The 25,255-nt window shown below is 40.6% G+C and overlaps 1 protein-coding gene across 5 annotated transcripts in view; it reads left to right on the forward strand.

Moving 5' to 3' along the window:
• arhgap21a (Rho GTPase activating protein 21a) overlaps positions 1-25,255 on the forward strand; it is a 193,651-nt gene that overhangs the window by 149,748 nt on the left and 18,648 nt on the right. For 4 of the 5 annotated variants that reach the window (XM_078234146.1, XM_078234109.1, XM_078234127.1 and 1 more), the window contains 10 exons: positions 5,114-5,272; positions 5,376-5,475; positions 5,563-5,605; positions 6,318-6,443; positions 12,940-13,236; positions 15,802-15,866; positions 16,184-16,320; positions 20,056-20,198; positions 22,580-22,735; positions 22,835-22,913. In XM_078234146.1, the coding sequence (XP_078090272.1) occupies positions 5,114-5,272; positions 5,376-5,475; positions 5,563-5,605; positions 6,318-6,443; positions 12,940-13,236; positions 15,802-15,866; positions 16,184-16,320; positions 20,056-20,198; positions 22,580-22,735; positions 22,835-22,913 (1,305 nt within the window). The remainder of the gene's footprint in view (positions 1-5,113; positions 5,273-5,375; positions 5,476-5,562; positions 5,606-6,317; positions 6,444-12,939; positions 13,237-15,801; positions 15,867-16,183; positions 16,321-20,055; positions 20,199-22,579; positions 22,736-22,834; positions 22,914-25,255) is intronic. The other variant, XM_078234117.1, reaches the window with a different exon arrangement.

A 25,255-nucleotide genomic window follows, 5' to 3' on the forward strand; every position in this document is an offset into this window, starting at 1 on the left:
AGCATTGAATAAAGAGAAAAATGGAGGCTTGTGGCAGACATCAAGGGCTCAAAACAGCAGAAACCCAAGCGGAGTTTAGAATTTGCAAGAGGAAACTTAAAAAGGAAATTAGAAATACGAAAAGGGGGACATGAAAGAGTACTGGCAGATAAAATAAAGGAAAATCCTAAGTTGTTTTACAAGTACATTAAGGGTAAAAGGTTAACTAGGGAAAGAATAGGGCCCACTGAGACCACAATGATAATTTTTATGTGAAGCGAGAGGGCGCAGGTAGGGTTCTAAATGAATACTTTATGTTGGTGTTCACTTGTGAGAGACACAGTGTGGGTATAGAAATCGGGGAGAAGAACTGTGATATCGAGACACCCACATCCTTCTGTACTACTGAATTCTGCAATGTTTCTGCATTTAAATAATATACTGCTTTTCTAATCTTGCTGCCAAAGTGGAGAAGTTCACATTTACCCATGTGTACTCCATCTGCCAAATACTTGCTCACTCACTTAACCTGCGCTTCTCTCTTTGCAAACTCTCTACCTCCTCTTTATAACTTAGTTTCCCACCTACCTTGGTGTCAATTGGCAAATTTAACTACCATACATTCGATCCCTTCATTCTACATATGGTATATTCATGCTATATATTGTAAAAGGTTGAGGACCCAACGCTGATTCCAATGGCACTCCACTGGTTACACCCTTGCTCTTCACTTCCTGTTGGCTAATCAATCTTTTAATATGTTACCCCCTACACCGTGTGCTCTTGTGTAGGAACCTTTGATGTGGCACCTTATCGAATGTCTTTTGTAAATCCAAGAATACCAGAGTTCTCCTTTATCCACCTTGAATGTTAATTCATCAAAACTCTCAAAGATTAGTTAAGCACCTGCATGGTGGTACAGTGGGTTAGCACTGCTGCCTCACAGCGCCAGGGACCCGGGTTCGATTCCCGGCTTGGGTCACTGTCTGCATGGAGTTTGTACATTCTCCCTGGGTCTGTGTGGGTTTCCTCCGGATGCTCCGGTTTCCTCCCACAGTCCAAAGGTGTGCAAGTTAGGTGAATTGGCCATGCTAAATTCTCCCTCAGTGTACCCGAACAGGTGCCAGAATGTGGCAACTAAGGGATTTTCACAGTATCTTTATCGCAGTGTGAATGTAAGCCTACTTGTGACTAATAAATAAACTACTTTACTTTAAACACCGGTTTCCATTTCATAAAACCATGTTGGCTCTGCCTGATCACATAATTTTCTAATTGTCCTGCTATAATGTCCTTTCCCTACGACAGATGTTAAGCTATAGTTTCCTGCTTATTGCCTCCCTCCTTTCTTGAATAGAGATGTAATATTGGCTATTTTTCAAACTGTGGGGGCCATTCCAGAATCAAAGGAAGTTTTGAAGATTATAACCAATGCATTTACTATCTGTGTCACTTTCTTTTAAAACAGTAGGATGCAGGCCATCTGGTCATGGGAACTTGTCAGTCTTTAGGTCTAAAAGTTTTTCAAATATCTTTTCTCTGGTGATTGTGATTGTTTTAAGTTCACCCCTTCCAATTACCCCTCTAAGCATCTTTGGGGAGTTTTCTACCATAGAGACAGATAGACAACCTGTTCAACACCTCTACCATTTATTTTGTTTTCATTATCAGTTCCCCAGACTCTCTCTCTCTCTCTCTCTAGAGGACCAAAACTAGCTTTAGTTGCTCTTTTCCTATTCAAATATTTAAAAGGTGTGATATTTTGCTAGATGCTATAAAAGTCATGATTTTGACTTTGTGCAACCTGAACACTTGTCATATTTTACGATTGTGTCTGGTGTCATGGCCTGAATTTGCCTTTCAACATGAAGCATAAATTTAACTCTGGGAGGCTCTAACCATGCTGTTAATAGCTTTTCCACATTTTCCTGGATTTCAGTTTGGAATATGTCACAACAAACATAGCACCGAATAGGAAGCAGCACAGCCAATAGTCTGTAATTTGTTCCAAAGCTAAAGCTTCTCCAAGAGTTGTCATGATCCATAGTTTTTGTACTTGGTCGTAAATTAACACAATGCCAGGAAACTCATAGTGGGACCCTGTGTTCATAAATTATTGTTCTCTTGTTCCAAGCAGGCTTTGAATGAGAGGTATACGCAAATTATAGCAGGTGAAAGTTGTAAAAAGATAGAGTTTATCCATAATGTAATGTTCTGCTGAAACATTTGGAGATTCTTTTAATGTTATGATCATGGGACGTGGGGTGTGCCAGGAGATTTCTGCTCTGGGACTCTTTGTCCGTTTCATGAGTTCTTCCATGTAGGGGGAAAATGTTCCAGATTATTGCAGTAACTCTGACGCAGCTAAATACATTTATCTCCCTTTCCTAATCATTGACAGCCAGATTCTAGCACGAATCAAGGGAAATAGCCATTGCTGCTCTCTTTTGAATGGTGGATGAAACTATTGTATTAAGCATTTAACCGTTTTTGAGGGTTTCAGTGGAGCAATGCCTTGGAAATTTGTTATTAAACTAGCATAACTGTTGGTGGGGTTCCCAAGGTGGCCGGTACTGCCAAAACTTCAGACAATACAAGACTCAGAAGCCAGTGTCTCAGTTGAAAGATGTAACTTACTTAAACCGGCAGCTGCTAGGAAAAATCATCAAAGGGTCAGGACAGCTCCGAGAGCAGTTTGACCTCTCCAGTGAAATCCGACATGTACAATTCAAAACAGATCATTTGATTTATTATTGTCACATATATTAGTATGCATAAAAAGTATTGTTTCTTGCGTGCTGTACAGACAAAGCATACCGTGCATAGGGAAGGACAGGAGAGGGTTCAGAATGTTGTGTTAGTCATAGCTAGGGTGTAGAGAAAGATCAACTTAACGCGAGTTGGTCCATTCAAAAGTCTAATGGCAGCAGGGAAGAAGTCTTTGCTGAGTCGGCTGGGGCATGATCTCAGACCTTTGTATCTTTTCCCTGACAGAAGAAGGTGGAAGAGAGTATGTCTGGGGTGCATGGGGTCCTTAATTATGCTGGCTGCTTTTCTGAGGCAGTGGGAAGTATAGACGGTGTCAATGGATGGGAGACTGGTTTGAACAATGAACTGGGTTGCATTCATGACCCAGGTTATAGGTTTTCTTATCAATTACTCCTGCCTTTCATTAGCTTTAAATCAATCATCTTCAATATACATAAATCAACAATAATACCTGCCATATACCTTAGCCAATCGCATCTTACCCTCTGGCATAATGGCATTTTATTAGTCCGTAGAATCCGGAAGCTGACTCCTGTCTTGGCTGACCCCACTTCCTGTGTTGCCTAGTAGCCTCAGACGTTAGCCCAAAGTTCAAATTAATGTTCCAATGAGTTCCCCTATAGATTGGGGGAACTTGGGGTGAATGGGATCAACTTGTGGCAAATGGGATCAAAGGTTATGGGGTGAAAGCAGGATTAGGCTGTTGAGTTGGACGATCAGCCATGATCGTAATGAATGGTGGAGCAGGCTCGAAGGGCCAAATGGTCGTCTCCTGCTCCTATCTTCTATGTCTAAGTCACTGCCAAACCAGATTAACACCTGACTCCACATCTGGGCATGCATCCATTTTATATGGACAGTGAATAAACCCTATTCATGAAATATGATTAGGTGTTCTCTCCATCTGAAACTCTACTGATAAATATTGCATATTCTCAAGGCCTTAACACTCTCGTAGAATATGGCTTTGCCCTAATGCCCTTTAGGATGATGCTTCACAGCAAATTGCCTTTGGCTAAAGTGAACAATATACCTTAAAAAATACATTCAAAATATCAGCATATATGTGTTTTAAAATCATAATCACTTGTTTAAATCTCTTACTGCATCTCATATGTGTGTAAACTGCTTTCTTGTTAGCTCATAAGCCTGTTTAACAAGTCATTAACTTGATGCTGGCAGTTCTGTCAGAGCCTTAATGTGTAATGGTTTAAAAGTCTTACTAACCTATTAGGATTCCTCCCTTAAAATAACTCAGTCACACAATTTCTTGGAGCTTCTCCACTGGAATAATAATGTATAAAGTAGAAGTGTCTTTATTGAGAATTTGAACCGTTTGGGCTAATGAATGTAATATTTAAGTCAGGATAGCAGTTAACCTTATGGAAAATAGTTAAAACACTATTTGTAAACACTCATCATGGCATAACGGTGCATATTAATGATTTAAATGAGGAAACTAAATGTAATATCTTCAAATTTGCAGATGGCACAAAACTGGTTGGGAGGGTGAGCTGTGAGCAGGATGCAGAGATACTTCATTGTGCTTTGGACAAGTTGAGTGAGTGGGCAAATGCATGGCAGATGCAATATAACGTGAATAGATGTGAGGTTATCCACTTTGGTAACAAAAATAGGAAGGCAGATTGTTATCTGAATGCTTATAGATTGAGAGAGGGGAATGTGCAGACTGAAGTGTCTCTGAAAGTAAGCACGCAGGTGGTGAAGAAGGCAAATGGTATGTTGACCTTCATAGTGAGAGGATTCAAGTACAGGAGCAGGGATGTCTTGCTGCACTTGTGCAGAACCTTGATGAAACCACACCTGGAATATTGTGTGCAGTTTTAGTTTCCTTATCAGTGGAAGGATGTTCTTGCTATGAAGGGAGTGCAGTGAAGGTTTACCAGACTGATTCCTGGGGTGGTGGGACTGACGTACGAGGCAAGTTTGAGTTGGTTAGGATTAAATTTGCTAGAGTTTAGAAGAGTGAAAGGGAGGTCTCATAGAAACCTGTAAAATTCTAATGAGACTGGCCAGGGTAGATACAAGAAGGATGTTTCCAGTGGCAGGAGAGTGCAGAACCAGGGGTCTCACTCTGAGAAAACTGGATGAACTATTTAGGGCTGAGAAGAGAGAAATTTCTTCACTCAGAGAGTGGTAAGCCTGTGGAATTTCCTACCAAAGAAGGCAGTTGAGGCCATTGAATGTTTTCAAGGAGTAAGATAAAGCTCTTTAAGCTAAAGGGATCAAAGGATATGGGGTGTAAAGCAGAGTAAGGTTACTGAGTTGGATGTTCAGCCATAATCATAATCTTTTAAATTAATGATAGAAATTTAATGATTGCTATTCTTAATGTCATTCCTAGATGAACCCACAAGTCCTAGTGTTGATCATGAGCCTGCCCACATTCCTGCGTCAGCTGTAATTTCAGCTGGAGTGTCTGAAATACTAACAATAACTGCAGTACCTTCCAGTCCTACTAAACCATCCCCTTTTATTCGTCGCCAGTTGTCACACGATCAAGGTAGGTGCTCAAATATAAATTCGAACTCAAGAATTCTAGATTTTGTTCTATAGATTACAGGCCATGAATATGTTACATTTTTAATTCTAATAATTTTCTTCAGATGCCATTAGAACGTCTACTCCTGATTCCCAACCGAGTGGAAAAACTGAACGATCAAAATCATATGATGAAGGATTAGATAATTATAGAGAAGAAAAGTTGTAAGTTGTTTGCAGACTATGGAGCTTTTTTGCATTTTAACTGTCTAATTAACCCTTTATTTTATTAATAAGAAATTTTATTTTCAGCAGAAAATCAATGAAGCCTATGCCCAGCCTGCAAGGAATTAAGGTTTGTAACTTTTTTAAAAATATAAAGAACCCCATCCTCGTTCTCCATTTCCTATTTGTTAACTGTAGAGAAACTTCAATCTAATTCAGGCCATTGATACACTCTGCATTCAAATAATATGTAAACAACACTTGTTTAAAGAAAGCTGAGTTGTTTAAATGAACATTCCTTAACTTTCAATTCGATTCACTCAGCTTTTTCTCCCTCCTGGTCAATATATTTCCTCGAATTAACTTTTACAAGCATGTATGTAAATGATTTAGCTTGGTATCTGATGTATTCACAGTAACAAAGGCCCTTCAGAAAGTAAAAACAAGGTTCAGTATCACAGTAGTGTCTATGTAGGCCGAATACAGTGGCACACTGTAGCAGGCAAGTGCAATGCCAAACAATCCTCACAGTATTAATTTAGTCGAAGCATTACTGTAGTCTGTTGGTATGTTCCTTGCATGGCTCATGCCAGATATATTTTTTTTTCTAAAGTTGAAGGTTCATATGGGAGGAATTGTAACTTGAGTTAAAAATCAATCTGGAAGAATGATGTGCCAATATTGCAATACCCCTTAAGTTTGAGACATATCTGGAGTAATGTTTCTGGTAAAGTTTATTGTTGGACTCTGTTGTTCTCGTTTATCAATCCATCGATCCGTTTTTGGTTCTCGTATGACTTGCAGTGGAATGTTTTGCACTGTAACTCTGGCATTTTCTTTAGGCCCCAGACAGCCTGAAGTTTTCAGACGACGTGAGCCCAAGAAGGGACTCTTCATCAGATAGCTTTAGCGATGCTTCAAAAGAAGGATGGCTGCAGTTTCGTCAGATTCTTACAGAAAAAGGAAAGGTAATGTTAATGAGCACTCGTGAGTCAGATTTTTTTATCACTTTTTAAAATAAGAATTTAATGCTGGTTGTAAAATTATTTAATGCCAGAGTCCGTTGTTTCTGGAACGATTGGTTAGTGGACATTATATTCAGAGCTGTAAACAGTTAACAAAAGAAAATGTCCTGTTTACAGATTATCCTATGAATCCATCAGTATTTTAACCTGTTTCAAGCCACAGCGTCGACTATAGTCGAATGCTGGTATTTTGAAATTTGATGTAAAAATTTCTCTATATACTGAAGTTTGGTAAGTAAAGTTGCCGTTGTCCCAGATGACTTGAGTCTGCTCTCCCCTTTGAGGGAGAAGCACTGACTGGTGATGATTTAACCCGAGGATCACCATACCTCAGGCAAGGGTCAAGGTAGAGAAGGCAGGCTTTCATGAATAGCCTCAGCCAGTATGGGAATTGAACCAGGGCTGTTGGTGTCACTCTGCGTCACGAACCAGCTGTCCAGCCAACTGAGCTAACCAATTCCACTTTCTGAAGTTTGGTCTGATTCTGGTCTCCCGGGGTAATTTTTTAAAAAAACCCTTTCACAGGATGAGAGAATCACTGGCGAAGCTAGCATTTACTGCCCATCTCTAATTGCCCTTTAGAAGGTGGTAAGCCACCGTCTTGAATTGCTGGAATCCATCTGGTGTAGGTACACCAATAGTGCTATTGGGAATGAGTTCCAAGATTTTGACCCAGGAACAGTGAAACAATGGCAATGTAGTTCCAAGTCAGGATGGTTTGTGGCTTGGAGTGGAGCTTGCAGGTGTTGGTATTCGCATGCACCACCTGCTCCTTTGTCCTTCTAAGTGTTGAGGTCATGGGTTTGGAAGGTGCTGGTAAAAGAGTTTTGGTTATTTGCTACAGTGCATCTTCTAGATAGTACACACTGCTGTCATTGTGTCTTAGTGGTGGATGGGGTGCCAATTAAGTGGAATTCTTTGTCCTGGATGGTGTCAAACTTCTTGATTGTTGCTGGAGCTGCACTCATTCAGGCAAGGGGAGAGTATTCCATCACACTCCTAACCCATGTTACTATTTAACAGTACACCAAAAAAACTCTGAACAGAAAACATAAATGTTAAGTTTAAGTTTATTTCTTAGTGTCACGAGTAGGCTTACATTAACACTGCAATGAAGTTACTGTGAAAATCCCCTAGTTGTCTCAATCCAGCGCCTATTCGGGTACACTGAAGGAGAATTTAGCATGGCCAATGCACCTAACCGGAGCGTCTTTCAGACTGTGGAAGGAAACCAGAACACCCAGAGGAAGCCCACACAGACACGTGGAGAACGTGCAGACTCCATTACAGACAATGACCCGAGCTGGGAATTGAACCTGGGTCCCTGGCGTTGTGAGGCAGCAGTGCTAGCCACTGTGCCGCCCTATTAGTAAAACATAAATTTTAGAGAACGGGAAAGTCTTCATCACACTAATAAATGTTTGGAATGATCTCAGCAAGACAAGCGACAAACATTCAGGTTACTTAACTCCAAGGCATTTACTTGTATTTTATTAATATGCTAGAAAGCTGACCAAACTTTTCACATCCCTAACTTTTCTTGTATTCTAATACCGCCCCTTCACAATTGGGAATTTTCACATGACTTGGAAACCCTGAAGGCAATGAATGTATTAGAATTCTCTTGTATGTTTTGTATTTCAGAGCAGGCACAAAATAATAAGATCTGTAAATTCCATCCCACTGCTTTTTATTGTGCTTTCTGTTATCACTGAATGCAAAAGGTTGTATAAAATATGCACAACCGTTTCGAAAGTATTCAACAGCAATCTTAAAATCCTTTCAGTATTATGGGACATGTACAACAGAACTGTTTGATTTAGTTTTCTCGTGTTCTCCCAGGTAAAGCATTGCATATTCCAAAGATGTCCATCAGTTCGGGACCACATTACCTGGAGGTTTTCTATGATTTTTAATAATTCAACAAACAACTTGGTTGAATTGAACAATTTGTGTTTAAAATAATAGTATGAAATACATGGGAGCACAGTTTTTAATAAAGCAGAATGGCAATTGAAATTGGAAGCATTAAAGACTATGTTGAGTCTGTTCCAGTTATAACTATGCAACAAGACCCTAAAGATCCCCACCCACCAGGAACTATGTAATCTGAGAGAAGCAAAAATAAGTAAATAAAAATCTAGGAAAAGTATTCTTGGAAATTACTCCCCCAGAACTCAATCAAAGTAGAATCTTAGTCGGTGGCAATGACCACTAAGTATGTTGCCCAACATTCTACCCATCTTTTGTGCTTGCCAAATTAACCGTCTCCAGTCACAGCCCCAATTTGGGAAAGGAAAACATCCTAAGATTTAGTCTAGACTATTTTAATTTATCCATGAGATGTGGGCATTGCTGGCTGGACCAGCATTCATTACCCATCCCTAATTGCCCTTGAAAGGTGGTGGTGAGCTGCCGCCTTGAACTGCTGCATTCTGTGCGGTGTAGGTACACCCACAGTGCTATTAGGAAGGGAGTCCCAGGACTTTGACCCAGTGATGTTGAAAGAAACAACAATATTTTTCCAAGTCAGGATGATGATTTGGGGGCGGGGGGGGGGGGGCCCTTGTCCTTCCTGATATAGCAGTCATGGGCTTGAAAAGTCCAAGGATCTTTGGACAGCATTTGCAGATTGTAGACAGTGCTACGACTGTGTGTCAATGGTGCAGGGAATGGATGTTTATGGATGGGCACCAATCAACTGGGCTGCTTTATGTTGGACGGTGTCGGACTACTTCTGTATTGGTGGGTAACCTGTGGCCTGGGGGCCACATAAGGCCCATCAGGATTCGGAGTGTGGCCCATGAGTCATTATATTAACTGTTGCCCATGCGCAGAGTTGCCACGTTCTGCTGGTTTCCATCCTTGTTTTTTTTTCTTACCTGTATAACTGAAATGAAATGTATGTAATGCAAAGGTGTGTGAAATGAGGTGCATGCTGATTGTACACAACATTGAATGAGTGAGCCATGTGCTCTGTCTGCATCCAATTGAGTGTAAATATTTTTTTTCTGATGCCACTTGAAGTTGATGACAGTTCTATTGTTATATGAATGATTAAGCATTTTCTATAATTTGTTAAATATTTGGCATGTCTTAAATGTATTCAATCTTATTCAAGATCATAGTTAATGAGCAGGCCCAGTTTGAATCTTGTGGCCCACTAATTTGAAGGAGGACTACTCGTGCGTCCACTCACTAGCCTAGGTTCTTGAATGTTGTTGGAGTTCTGCTCATCCAGGCTAGTGGAATGTGTCCCATCACAGTCCTTACTTGTAGCTTGTAGATGGTGGTCAGGCTTTGGCGAGGCAGGAAGTGAGTTGCTTGTTGCGGAATTTTTAAAAAATTCATCGCTCTGCCCTTGAGCTGATTGACTTGACTCATTTAAGAGTCAACCACATTGCTTTGGGTCTAGAGTCACGTATAGACCAGATATGGATGACAGAATTCCTCCCCTGTAGGACATTAGTGAACCAGATGAGTTTTTATAACAAACAACAATGATTAAATCATCATGAAACTCCATTCCAGACTTTTGTTGAATTTCATCGGTCATGGTGGAATTCGAACCTGTTCCCCAGAGCATTACTCTGGGTCTCTGGATTCTTCATCCAGTGACAATACCATTACGCCACTGCCACCCATTCCTAGCTTCTGACCTGCTCTTGTAGCCACAATATTTATATGGCTAGTCCTGGTCAATGATAAGTAACCCTCAGGATGATTATAGTGGGGGATTCAGCCATTGAAAGTCAAGGGTTGATGGTTGAATTCTCACTTGTTGTAGATGGTCTTTGCCTGCCAATTAAGTGATATGATTGTTATTTATCAACCCAAGCGTGGATATTGTCCACATCTTTACGCTTTTGGACATGACTTCTAAGATACTGAAGCAATCCATGAATGTTGCTGAACATTGTGCAATCATCAGGGATTATTACCATTTCTGTCCTAATGATGAAAGGAAGGTCATTGATGAAGCAGCTAAAAATGGATGGGCATTGGACATTACCCAAAGGAACTCCTGCAGTGATGTCCTGGAACTGAACTGATTGACCTCCAACAACCATTAGGCATGTGGTTGTGCTAGGTATGACTCCAGTCAGTGGAAACCTGGTTTCCATTGACTCCAGTCCTTCTAAGGCTCCTTGATGCCATACTCTGTCCAATGCTGTTTCTATTCAAATAATCATCTGATGCCCTCTTGAATGCTTATATTGAATTTGCCTAGACAATGCATTCTACATCCGAACCATTTGCTATCTGAAAAATGTTTTGGCTCATATTGCATTTGTGTCTTTTGAAAATCACTTTTTAATCTGTTCTCACCCTTTTACGAACGGGAACCATTTTTCCCTATCTACTCTATCCAGCCCCCTCATGATTTTGAACATCTTTATCAAGTCTCCTCTTAGTCTTCTCCTCTCCAAGGAGAATAGTGCCAATTTCTCTAATCTATTTCACAACTTTGTAACTTCATAATTTCATAACTAGTTTCTCATCCCTGGAACCATTCAGGTACCCCTTCTGCACTCTCGCCAATGAATTAACATCCTTCCTAAAGTGTGTGCCTAGAAATGTACACAATACAAAACAAAGTGTGCACATACCGTGCTACTATTAATAAGTAGGGTAGCATGGTGGAACAGTGGTTAGCACTGCTGCCTCACAGCGCCAGGGACCTGAGTTTGATTCCCAGCTTGGGTCACTATCTGTGCAGAGCATGCACGTTTCTCTCTAAAACACCCCCGCCCCCTCTGCACAGCTGGGGCACTCCTACACTACCTGCCCAGTGTTTTTACTCCATCCGATGGTCACTCATTTTCTTTCTGCCAACATGCTCTTTACCTACGGTGTGACCACCTCACTATATGCACTATCTATGAAGATTTTAACCTTGTATGTGCTCCACAGTGACTCCAGCTGTTGGTCCAGATCCAAAACGCAGATTTTGAGTAGCTGCATCTGGAGACAATTCCTGCACATCTGGATCCCTGGACACGAAGTGTCTGAGTTCCCACGTGCATCCAAATTTGATGTAAAAAAGGTGTTAACGTTAGAAATAAGAGGAGACAATTTGGCCCAATATTTAGGTACATAGACTGCTTTCTGTATCTTTTCATAGCATGTTAATGATCAAACGACTACAGGAGTGCTGCCCTTTATATCTAGAGATTAGAATACACAGGAAGAAATCACGGGGTAGATGTTTCGGGTAGATAAAGCTGTGGGTTAGACCACACCCATAAGCAATTCTGGGCACCACAGTTTAGAAAGGATTTGTTGGCCTTGGGGAGAAGTGCAGCACAGATTTACTCAATTTACAAGGAGAGATTGCGCAAACTAGGGTTGTACTTCCTGGAATTTAGGTAGTTACAGTGTGAATTAATTGAAGTTTTCAACATATTAAGGGGAGATAGAAAGATAGGATAGATAGAAAGGAGTTATTTCCACTGTTCAAGGAGCCTAGAACTAGGGAAATAGTCGTAAGCTTAGAGACAGCTCTTTCAAGTGTGATTTTTTGCCCATTCATGGGATATGGGTGTCGCTGTTATTGCCCATCCCTAACTGCTCTTGAACCGAGTAGCTTGCTAGACCAGTTCAGAGGGCATTTTGAAAGTCAACCACAGTGCTGTGAATCTGGAGTGACATATAGGACAGGTGATGATGGCACACTTTCTTTCCTAAACGGTATTAATGAACCAGATGGGTTTTTACAGCAATCGACAATAGTTTCAAGGTCATCATTAGACTTTTAATTCCAGATTTTCATTTAATTCAAATTTCACCATTTTAGTGGGATTTCAAACACCACGCATTGTCCTGGGTCTCTGGATTACTCATCCAGTGACAATACACCTACATCACCACCTCCACTAAAGGCAACAACTCCCCTTGGGTAACACTTCTACGTGAAAAGGTGGTGGAAGTTTGGAATGCTGTTCTGCAAATTTGTGTAGATACATTGACAATTTGTGTAGGGCCAGGGAGGGAGGGTGAAAAAAGTACATCTTTGAGGGGTGGGAGGATGCACGCAGAACACAACCTGAATGATGGCAGGCTATCGATTTTGTGTCTGACCATCTAACATTATATGGGAGCAGCTCAGGTTGGGTGGGAAGGTGGTGGACTGGGCAATACTGTAAATGCCCCATCTCTAACAAAAACACACCTGGCAGTGGGAGTGGGTGTAAAATGCAGTCCTTGGAAATTGTTCAAAGATGTGATATTTTGCTATACATTTGCTGGTGTTTCTTTCCTACTTGTATGTGAAGATGATTTTCTTTTTTAATAGGATGCACATACTTACAGATGAGCATGCATCATCTTTCAATCAACCTTTTCTTTATCCTGAAGGGCAGAAAAGGATTTTTTAAATCTAATTTTGAAACCAAAGAGATCAATTTCCATTAGGAATTCTTTGTTTTAAATGTTACAGCGTGTTGGCGGCAGCATTCGGCCATGGAAGCAAATGCATGTCATTCTTCGTGGGTCCTCCCTATTCCTATACAAAGATAAAAAGGACAAGACAAGTCATGCATCTGGCCAAATTGAAGAAGAACAACCAATCAGCATCAAAGCCTGCTTGATAGACATCTCGTATAGTGATACCAAGCGGAAGCACGTGTTTCGATTAACCACGTCCGAGTGTGAATACCTCTTTCAGGCAGAGAATCGAGAAGATATGCTGGCATGGATTAAGTGCATACAAGAAAACAGCAATCTAGATGATGAAGTAAGTGCTTATTCCAGCTTGGCTCAATTGATAACATTTTAACATTAAATATAGAGGTTGTGGATTTAATTCCCAAGACTTGAGCACATAATCACTTCAATGCAAATCTGAGGGAATACGGAACAGTTGGGAGATTTGTTTTAAAGATAATTAGTGAGATCCCACAAATCGAAATGAAAAGCATTGGTATTTGCTCATTGAATTGTGTGTGAATTTCTTTTATGCCCCTTTAGACTTTTGCCTGTACCCTCCAGCTGAAAGTGTTTTGCCCAGTAAATTGCTGGAGGTGCTAGCTGATAACAGCATAAGGACCATGGGGTATCTGAGACCTTGATGTATGAGTGGAGCAATACTGTATTGCCAATGAGATTTAAGGATAAAGAAGTGAATAGAGGATGGTGAGAGATGGAGTACGCATTAGTGTGTGTTAATTCAATGTCATAATTGAGAGGGAATGAAGAATGGGTTTGACAGCAAGAGAAACATGATAACATTTGACCTTTTTAAAATTTCCAACAATTCTCTAGCTGAAGGAATGAGGCTAAATGTTTTTGATTCACTTCCTGACTAGAGAAGGCTGATTGGCAATCCAATCACATTTGGAAAAATATGGACTTATTAGTGATGGGCAGTATGGCTTTGTGCTGGGGAGGTTGTGTCTTACAGACTTGATTGAATGTTTTGAGGAAGTGACAGAGGTGATTGATGAGGGCAGGGTGGAGAGTGGATGTTGTCTGCATGGACTTTAGAAAAGCTTTTGACAAGGTCTCTCATGGCAGGCTGATACAGAAGGTAAACTCACAAGGGATCTGAGGTGAGCTAGTTAAATGGATAAAGAACTGGCTTGGTCACAGTAGACAGAGAGTAGCAATGGAAGAATGTTTTTCTGACTGAAGATCTGTGATCAGTGGTGTTCTGGAGAGATCAGTGCTAGGACCCCTGTTGTTTGTTATATGAATATAAATAATTTGGAGGAGAATATGGGTGGTCTGATTAGTAAATTTGCAGATGACACAGATTGGGGAAGCTGCGGTTAGCAAAGAGGATTGCCAGAGGATACAGCAGGACATAGATAGGTTAGAGACTTGGGCAGAGAAATGGCAGATGGAATTTAATCCAGACAATTGCGTGGTGATGCATTTTGGAAGGTCTAATGCGGGAGGGAAGTATACAATAAATGCTAGAACCCTTGGAAGCATTAACACACAGAGGGATCTAGGCGTACAGGTCCATAGTTCCCTGAAAATGGCAACACAAGTGGATAAAATGATCAAGTAAGTGTATGGAATGCTTGCCTTCAACGGTTGGGGCATAGCATCTAAAAATTGGCAAGTTATGCTGCAACTGTATAGAACTTTAAGCCACATTTGGAATACTGTATACAGTTTTGGTCACCACACTACCACAAGGATATAGAGACTTTAGAGAGAGTACAGAAATAGTTTACCAGGATGTTGCCTGGTTTCGAGGATATTAGTTACGAGGAGAGATTGGGCAAACTTGGTTTGTTTTCACTTGGAACATCAGAGGCTGAGGGACAACCTGCAGGAAGTTTGCAAAATCATGAGAGGCGTGGATAGAATGGATAGTTGGGAGTTTTTTTCCCCAGGGCAGAAATGTCAATCACTTGAGGACATAGGTGTAAGGTAAAAGGGAGAAATTTTAAAGGAAATGTGAGAGGCATGTTTTTTAGAAGGTGGTAAATACCTGGATTAGAAGCAGATACAATAGCAACATTTAAGGGGCATCTTGACAGATACATGAATAGGCAGGGAATAGAGGAGTTACGGATCTCAGAGGCAAAGGTTTTTAGTTTAGAAAGGCGTCATGTGTCAATGCAGGCTTTGTGGGCCGATGGGCCTGTTCCTGTGCTGAACTGTTCTTTGTTCTTAAGAAATATCATATTAAAGGATTAGTTGTGCTATCAATTGCCAGACTTCCTGTGATGAATATAATGTCCAATTAATGTGGAATTGCAGCAATTTCATGAAATTCATGGGGAGATTCCGGCAAGTTTTGCAAAGTTTGTGGGCAGAGTGGCACAAAACATCCAGCAACATGAGGCATTGTGCAAGTCGAAGGTTATTTATCTCCCATAATTTGTTGGTTAATTGCATTTCCTTTGTATCATTAACACTTGCTAAGTCTATTCTTAAATGTTGAGATGATCTCTGCTTATTCACTAATTCTGGTGTCTATTCCACAGCTCCCAAATCCTGTGCGTAGAATGGTTTCTCCTGCTCTCTGTTCAAAATCTCTCTCTTTAAATTTAATGTTGTATCCTCTTTCGTAACTCTAAGCTCATATGGTTTGTTTAAGACTTGAGTATTCAAGCTGCTATTTCAAACTTTACAGTGTTTTATGAATGTCAGGCATAATTGCAGTTGGGTCATTTGAATTTTTACAATAAACTTCACAAAGTTTCATGTCTTTGTTTTGTGATGCACTCTTAAAATAACTTCTTAGACAATTGTAATTTACTTTTACAATCTATTGTGTACAGCTGTATTGCACAAGGATGTTTGTTTCAAGAAAAATAATATGTACCATTATTTTAACTTGTAGGACACAGGAGTTACAAGCAGAGATTTAATTAGCAGGAAGATTAAAGAATACAGTACCATGATGAAGTAAGTAATCTTAATATCCTAGTTGGCTGTGGTTTCAGATTACACGTCTGTCCGTTTTTTTAAACTACCACCAGACTATGTCGAATGATTGGGAATCAGAAGCCTCACCTTTTCTGGCACCATGCATTCAATTGCAGATTGTTGGGTAATGGGAGCCATGCCTATTATTGATATTGGTCCATATTTCAGTGAGCACACAATACTGTAAGGTGGAAAGAATCTAATGTTAATCTTCTTTTAGGAATGTTAAAGGGCTTAAGTATACAAGCAATAGTTCCAATAAAATGTCCACTTATTGGAATATCTTTTCTTTTCAGTACTTCTGGCAGCAAGACAGAACCATCTCCTAAAACACCTCGCCAGACTCTCAGTATTAGGCAGACCTTCTTGGGATCCAAAACTGATCCAAAGAGTCCACATTCTCCAAAGCAAGAGTTGGAAAGAAAACTTATAAGTAATGCTTCATTATCTGTGAAAAACTGTTCAGTACTCATTTTCTTTAAATTTCTGCTTTTTTCAACCTTAGTAAATTTCACTTGTGAATACTGCTTTACTTCATTTATAATAAGTTAATGAATTTGTTAAATAGATAGAAATTTTTATTTATCCCGTTGACTAGGTGGTTTTAACTATTCTGCCTAGTACATTATCATGCTTTTCCACCTTGGGTACTGCCTATTAATTTTAGTTCATAGTAACATCTTAGTTTAAAGTGAGCAAACCAAATACAGTTTCAAAATTGACAGGCTACACCAAATTAGGAGGTGTAGTTCATGCAAAGGAAGAATACAACAAAATAAAGGAAAGCAAATTGCAGAATGGGTATGTAGTTGGTAAATGCATGTCAGTGTAGTTAAGTGTAAGATGGTACATTTTGGTAGCTGGAATAAAGAGGTCATTTACTGCTTGAATAGGCTTAGAAGAGCAAAGGGATCTATGTGTACAAACACTGTTGCTGGACCAGGAGACAATGTAGATCAGAAATGGGACTTGGCATGGGTTAGAAAATGGGCAGCAGAGTTTTAGATGAGCTCAGATTATGGAGGGTGGAAGATGGGAGGCCAATTAGCTGAGGTTTGGAAAAATCGAATCTCGGGATAACAAAAGTATGGATGAGGTTTTCAAGAGCAAATGAGCTGAGGCAGGGGTAGATTGGGCTTTGTTATCGATGTGGGTGAAATCTTATTGATGGCGTGGATATTTTTTGAGAAGTTCTGATAAGGTTATGAATGATCTCGTTAAGCTTCAGACAGTTGCCACAAGCCGATAGAGTCAGGGAACAGTGTTGTGGAATGAAACCAGTGGCTTTGGTCTTTCCAATATTTAGTTGGAAGAAATTTCTGTTCATCCAAGACTGGATGTCAGGCAAGAAGTATGATCAATTATATAGAACGAAAGAATTACATTTACAAGGTGCTTTTCATTGTCACCGGATGTCTCAAAGCACTTTACAGCTGATGTACTTTTAAAATGTAGTCATTGTTTTAATGTAGGAAGTTCCCACAAACAGCAATGTGATAATGATCAGATGATCTGTTTTTGTGATGTTGATTGAAGGAATAATATTGGCCAGGGAGAAAAATTCAAACAAAGTGCTGGAAAAACACAGCAGATCTGGTAGCATCCATGGAGCGAGAAACAGAATTAATGTTTCGAGTCCAATATGACTCTGCAGAACTTTCTTCTTCTGTTCTTCAAAATAGTAAGAAGTTTAACAACACCAGGTTAAAGTCCAACAGGTTTATTTGGTAGCAAAAGCCACACAAGCTTTCGAGGCTCTGAGCCCCTTCTTCAGGTGAGTGGGAATTCTGTTCACAAACAGAACTTATAAGACACAGACTCAATTTACATGAATAATGGTTGGAATGCGAATACTTACAACTAATCCAGTCTTTAAGAAACAAAACAATGGGAGTGGGGAGAGCATCAAGACAGGCTAAAAAGATGTGTATTGTCTCCAGACAAGACAGCCGGTGAAACTCTGCAGGTCCACGCAACTGTGGGAGTTACAAATAGTGTGACATAAATTCTGATTCTAGGATCGCATGATAAAGACTCAGGAGGAAAAAAGCAGAAATATTTATGTGAAATAGTGTGACATAAACCCAATATCCCGGTTGAGGCCGTCCTTGTGTGTGCGGAACCTGGCTATCAGTTTCTGCTCCGCGACTCTGCGCTGTCGTGTGTCGCGAAGGCCGCCTTGGAGAACGCTTACCCGAATATCAGAGGCCGAATGCCCGTGACCGCTGAAGTGCTCCCCAACAGGAAGAGAACAGTCTTGCCTGGTGATTGTCGAGCGGTGTTCATTCATCCGTTGTCGCAGCGTCTGCATAGTTTCCCCAATGTACCATGCCTCGGGACATCCTTTCTTGCAGCGTATCAGGTAGACAACGTTGGCCGAGTTGCAAGAGTATGTACCGTGTACCTGGTGGATGGTGTTCTCACGTGAGATGATGGCATTGATGAAGACGAACATCTCGCCAAGGCCATCCCCACACCCCCACTTCTTGCCTTCAAACAACCGCACAACCTCAAACAGACCATTGTCCGCAGCAAACTACCCAGCCTTCAGGAGAACAGTGACCAAGACACCACACAACCCTGCCACAGCAACCTCTGCAAGACGTGCCGGATCATCGACACAGATGCCATCATCTCACGTGAGAACACCATCCACCAGGTACACGGTACATACTCTTGCAACTCGGCCAACGTTGTCTACCTGATACGCTGCAAGAAAGGATGTCCCGAGGCATGGTACATTGGGGAAACTATGCAGACGCTGCGACAACGGATGAATGAACACCGCTCGACAATCACCAGGCAAGACTGTTCTCTTCCTGTTGGGGAGCACTTCAGCGGTCACGGGCATTCGGCCTCTGATATTCGGGTAAGCGTTCTCCAAGGCGGCCTTCGCGACACACGACAGCGCAGAGTCGCGGAGCAGAAACTGATAGCCAGGTTCCGCACACACAAGGACGGCCTCAACCGGGATATTGGGTTTATGTCACACTATTTCACATAAATATTTCTGCTTTTTTCCTCCTGAGTCTTTATCATGCGATCCTAGAATCAGAATTTATGTCACACTATTTGTAACTCCCACAGTTGCGTGGACCTGCAGAGTTTCACCGGCTGTCTTGTCTGGAGACAATACACATCTTTTTAGCCTGTCTTGATGCTCTCCCCACTCCCATTGTTTTGTTTCTTAAAGACTGGATTAGTTGTAAGTATTCGCATTCCAACCATTATTCATGTAAATTGAGTCTGTGTCTTATAAGTTCTGTTTGTGAACAGAATTCCCACTCACCTGAAGAAGGGGCTCAGAGCCTCGAAAGCTTGTGTGGCTTTTGCTACCAAATAAACCTGTTGGACTTTAACCTGGTGTTGTTAAACTTCTTACTGTGTTTACCCCAGTCCAACGCCGGCATCTCCACTTCAAAATAGTACCATTGGATCTTTTGTGCTCACTTGAGGGCAGAAGGGGCATCAATTTAACATTTAATCTGAAAGAGAGCATCTCCAAAAATGCAGCACTCCCTCAATTCTGCACTCGAGTGTTGGCTTTGTGTTCAAGCCCTGGAGTGAGCCTTGAACCCACAACTCTGAGGCAAAAGTGCTGACAATTGAGCCATGACTGATAGAAAAGAATAGAAGAATAAACTGATAGGATTAGATAAACAGGATTGGGAAGAGGTACATGTGGAACATAAACGCAGGCATGGACCACTTGAGAGGAATGGCATGTTTCTATGCTGTAGACCAATATTTCAGTAGTTAAAATCTGGTGCATTTCTGGCAAGATTTTTTTCGGTGCAGTTTGTAAGCTATATAACCTATTTGAAGATGTGATGTATCCCAGCTTTTACAGTATTTAGGAAGTTTTACTGAAAAGATTTGGAAGTGAATATTAGTGTAGCAAATCTGGTAATTCATCAAGAACCATTTTTTAAAAATCATCACCTGAATCCATATTGATTGTAAGCATTTTTATTTACACCAAGAATGTAGCTGGTATTATTATAAAAGTTAAGTATTTTAAAGCGGATTGGAGCATAGATTACACCAACAATAATTGTGAATCACTTATCTATTATCGTGTTGAATCTTTCCTGTTAATGGTGCAATATTTGGTTACGTTTTTTTATTCTGTATAATCATATCAATGGAAGATTGTTTTGCCATTCAGATGACACAAGCCCACCTAAAGACAAGGGAACATGGCGAAGAGGCATTCCTAGCATAATGAGAAAACCCTTTGAAAAGAAACCAGGTCCCGGTGTAACATTTGGTGTCAGACTAGACGATTGTCCACCAGCTCTTCACAATAAGGTACAATGAGTCCGATGAAGAATGCTGTGACCTTAAGTTGGTATTTTTCTTTATTTCAGATTCAATCACTGAAGTAACAAGATGTTACAACAAGTAGATTTTTTTGTTCTTAAGTCCTCAGACCCCACTCCATGAGATCTAACCAGGGTTTTGTATAGCAGTCCTCAAGATATAAAGGCCAGCATTCCATTAGTCGTCTTGATTATTTTCTGCATCTGTTGGTGGTATTTTAAAGGTCTATGCACCTGAACTCCCAAGTCCCTTTGGATATCTACAGTATTTAACTTCGTACCATCTGGAAAGAACCCTGATCAATGCTCTTTCCATCCAAAATGGATGACCTCACATTTGTTTACATTGAAATCCATCTGCCACAATTTTGCCCATTCATCTAGTATATTCGTATCCCTTTGTAATTTTATGCTATCATCTAGACTGTCTACAGTGCAACCTAACTTTATGTCATCAGCATATTCGGTCGGATATATGACTTTCTATGCCATTATCCGAGTTGTTAATAAACGTGAATGATTGAGGCCCTAACACAGATCCTTGTGGGACACCACTAGTCGCATCTTGCCAATTTTAGCACCTACCCATTATCCTTACTTTCTGTCACATGCCACTCAACCAACTTCCCAGCCATGTCAGTAATTTGCCCTCAATTGTGTGGGCTTCTACCTTAGACTGTCTCTGACGTCCTCCCCTCCCTGTGCCCACTAACTGACTGTCGCCGCCCCCCCCCCCCCCCCCATTGACCACGATCACCCCTCTCGACGCCCTTTGCTGACCACCCCCTGCCCCCAATTCATCCACCTGACACCCCCATCCTTCCCCCTTTATGCACTTAACTTCACCCTGGCTTCTCCTTTAAACTTAACTGCTTTACGGACTCTAGTCCTGCTAAAACGTGGGCAAGGCTTCCTTTTCCCTGACGGTGCTGCACTCAACGAAGGGATTCCTGGACAGCTGCACTGCACTTTTCTCACCTGGCCCTCGTCAGAAGGTTGGGTGACAAAGGTGCGGCTACATTTTATGTAAGTAAATAGGAGTGAAGTTGAAATCGCACTGTGATTGTCACTCCACATACATTCTGGCCCATTATTAAGTCTTAAATTTGGCATGTCAGCTATGACTCTCACCAACTTTTATAGATGCACCATAAAAAGCATTCTTTCTGGTTGTAGCACAGCTTGGTATAGTTTCTGTTCTGCCCAAGACTACAAGAAACTACAAAAGGTCGTGAATGTAGCCCAATCCATCATGTAAACCAGTCTCCCATTCATTGACTCTGTCTACATTTCTGCTACCTCGGCAAAGCAGCCAGCATAATTAAGGACCCCACGCATCCCAGACATTCTCTCTTCCACCTCCTTCCGTCAGGAAAAAGATGCAAAAGTCTGAGGTCACGTACCAACCGACTCAAGAACAGCTTCTTCCCTGCTGCTGTCAGACTTTTGAATGGACCTACCTCGCATTAAATTGATCTTTCTCTACACCCTAGCTATGACTGTAACATACATTCTGCACTCTCTCGTTTCCTTCTCTATGAACGGTATGCTTTGTATAGCGTGCAAGAAACAATACTTTTCCCTGTATTCTAATACATGTTACAATAATAAACAAAATCAAAGTCTTGATTCTTCGTGCCAATAGTTTTTAAAAATTAGTTACCAATCAAGAAATTGGGTTCAAGATCTCTTTCCGCAACTATATCATCTTTGCTGAAAACTGGATTGTAGAAAGTTTAGAAGAAAGGTGTAAATTAATTTTAATATAAAAGCAGAATACTGTGGATAATGGGAATCTGAAATAAAGTCAGAAACTGATGGAAGTACTCAGCAAGCCTGACAGCATCAGAGGCAGGTGAAACAGTAGGTCTGTGGCCTTTCATCAGAATTGGAAAGTTCGATGTGGATTTTGAGCAAGTGACAGAGGAGAGGGTGGGGGCTGCGTAATTATTTTTCATTGATAGCGTTTGTTTATATTCGCTCTATTTTGCACAGCACCTTCAGTGATTCGTTATCATGATAAACTAGATGTCCAAAAGCACTTCTGACCCTGACCTGTTTTAGACTAGATGACAAACCCTTACCTAGGACTGCTGTCATTCAATAAGCTGATCTCTGACACCATTTTGGTGTAACTAGAAACAGGAAAAAATGTGCTCTTGCTGGCATCACGATGTCATAAACAAAATAAAATACTGATTGTCTAAGCTAAGGCTTGAACATATTGTGGAAGGGAACTCCAGTGCAATTATTGGGTGACACTGAAATAGCTTTAAAGCCTCTTAAACAAATTATTAATTGTCCTACTCAGATACAGTTACAAAATACATCTGGTGTTTTTCAAAACTTATTCCATGTTGTGTTTTCTAGTTTGTTCCACTGATAGTTGAAGTTTGCTGCAATTTAGTCGAAGAAAAGGGCCTCGAGTACACAGGAATCTACAGAGTCCCTGGAAATAACGCTGCTATCTCGAGTTTACAAGAGGAACTCAACAAAGGAGTGACTGATATTGATCTTTTGGATGATGTAAGTTTCTAAGACCTTCCGTTTGAATGCCTTTGGAAATAATTGTTTACAAATTACTGGAAATAAAATTATTTCCCTTTAAAATGTTTTAAAAAACAGAAATGGCGAGATCTGAATGTTATCAGTAGTTTGCTGAAATCTTTCTTCAGAAAACTTCCGGAACCCCTCTTTACAAATGGTAAGTATATCTTCGATTTATGAATCGTTTTTGTATGAAAAAAAATAATTTCCATTTCAGAACTGAAGTTCATTGGTAGAGACTGTTTTAGAGATAGCCATCAATTTTAACCTGTTTACCTGGTCTATGGAAGTACTATGGTCTGTGATCTTTCCTGTTTTTAAAAAAGGTTATGTTAAAATATTGCAAAAGTGCAAAACATTGATGGGTTGTACCAGTGTAAACCAGTTTATGTTGAGTATCTTTCCACTAATGTGGAACATTCCTTAAGGTAATGTATTTGAGAGGTGGCTGGATATCGCACTTGGAGCAAATGGGATCAAAGGTTATGGGGAAAAAGCAGGATTAGGCTGTTGAGTTGGACGATCAGCCGTGATTGTAATGAATGGCAGAGCAGGCTCGAAGGGCCAAATGGCCTCCTGCTGCTATGTTCTATGTTTCTATGTAACACATTTCTTCTGAGAGGGGTTTAGGGGAAGAGAAGAATATTTTATAAATTTAGCTTAATGTTTGTTAACTTTGTATTTTTTCCATCAATTTCAGGACCCAGTCCAGGCTGAGTCCAATCTGCAGAGCAATTTTATCCATTCTTGTTAGACACCAGGAGTGTCTTTTCTCAATGAATGATCAATCATGGTTCTTTATAGCTTGAAGCTCCTTTTGCCAGAATCATCCTGGTTGCTCCTCTACAAACCACCCACAATTGATCAGTGATCTTTAGAAATTAGGATATCATAAATAGTGAACAACATGTATTTCTATTGTGCCTTTAATGTTCTAAAACATCCAAAGATGTTTGTAGTCTGAAAGAACCCTTAGAATATTTTTCCCAAGTTCAAAATGATGTAGTCAAATGCTCTGAGAGTTGTAGGCTAAATGATTGAGCTAACAGTATAAAATGAAGAGGAATTAAGAAAATCCATGGTAAGACAGAGCTCTTTGACCACTGATGCCTGCTTCATCCAAAGCCCTGGAGTTACCATTCTGTCATGGAATTCCTCCCTATACCACCTGTTGATCTTTAATTAAGGGTCCGGGAGGGGGGGAGGGGGCAGAGGGTTGGGATCAAGTGAGAGGAAAAAAAACAATCAAACTGATATCACAGGAAGACTGTGAGTTGATTGACTGGTGTGCATTGTAGCTTTGCTTCCCTTTCTCCAAACTTAAGAGGTTAATCGAAGGTGCTGAGAAATTTTAAATTTCCGCCTTTTTAGAATAAGCTTTAAGTAAAGCAGTTCAATTAACCTTACGTTATTTAAGTGATAACAGAAGAGGAGAAGTAAATAGCTGATGAATTTAAGTAGTAGTTTGCTATCTATTATATGAATGCACAACATCTCTAACTCCTAAAGTGCACATCCTGTTCCATGTGGGAACTTCAGGACGTTCCGCGTGTCTTCATTAACCATATGTGCAGGAAGTGAAGATAGCTGCAGCAACTTGAGCTCCAGGTTGCAGAGCTTGAGCAGCTGCTGGCATCACTGTTGCATATTCACATGGTTGAGGGCTTTGTTGATAGTTTATAGATAAGGTTACCCCACAGTTTGAGTGTGCAGGGAGTAAAAATAGCCATGCAGTCGAGAAGAAATAGAAAAGTAGTGCAGGAGTCCATAGAATCGCTATGTTGCAGAAAGATTCTATCTGGCCCATCAAGTCTGCACCTACGCTCTAAAAGAGCATCTCACCCAGGCCCTCCCCTTCGCTCTAGCCCCATAACCCCACACATTTACCAGATCTTATTGGCCCAAGGGCCAAATGGCCTTCTCCTCCTAATTCGTATGTTTATGAATTCTTTAAAAGTCCTTTTCAAATATGCTTTTTAAAAAAATTACAAATCGCACAGGTATTTTAAAGGGATTTTCCTTTGTCATTTCCTATCATTTAATCTCTCCTGCCCTCAGTCATGACCAATTCTGGACCCCAGATACTGGGTTTGACTCTAGCCCTGCTGGGATACCTGACGCTGGCCAATGCAGGTTTCCCACCAGTTGGAGAACTGGTAGTCTGAGTCCTCGTCAATTACATTAAATTTCACCCATGATGTTTAATTGCATCATGACAGTTTGGATCAGTCAGACTCATTCTGTCCATCTTTCCGTATGTTCACTGTGTATCTGTTTTCTGTTACATTCTGTATTAATGAAAGTTTAGCTTAATTTAAAAGAGTAATGGACCACTATCTAGGCCTGGTGGAATCTTCATGCTGGTGGAGTCTCCACTGTACTTGCAGTAAAAAACAATGCTTCTTCTAGACCTTTTTTAAAATCAGAAATAAATTGGAAGGATATACTTTTTTCAATAGTTAAGCTACAGAAAGCCCCATTTAAACATTCATTTTTATG

This window comes from Mustelus asterias, chromosome 2 (genome assembly GCF_964213995.1).
Source record: "Mustelus asterias chromosome 2, sMusAst1.hap1.1, whole genome shotgun sequence".
NCBI classification, from domain to species: domain Eukaryota; kingdom Metazoa; phylum Chordata; class Chondrichthyes; order Carcharhiniformes; family Triakidae; genus Mustelus; species Mustelus asterias.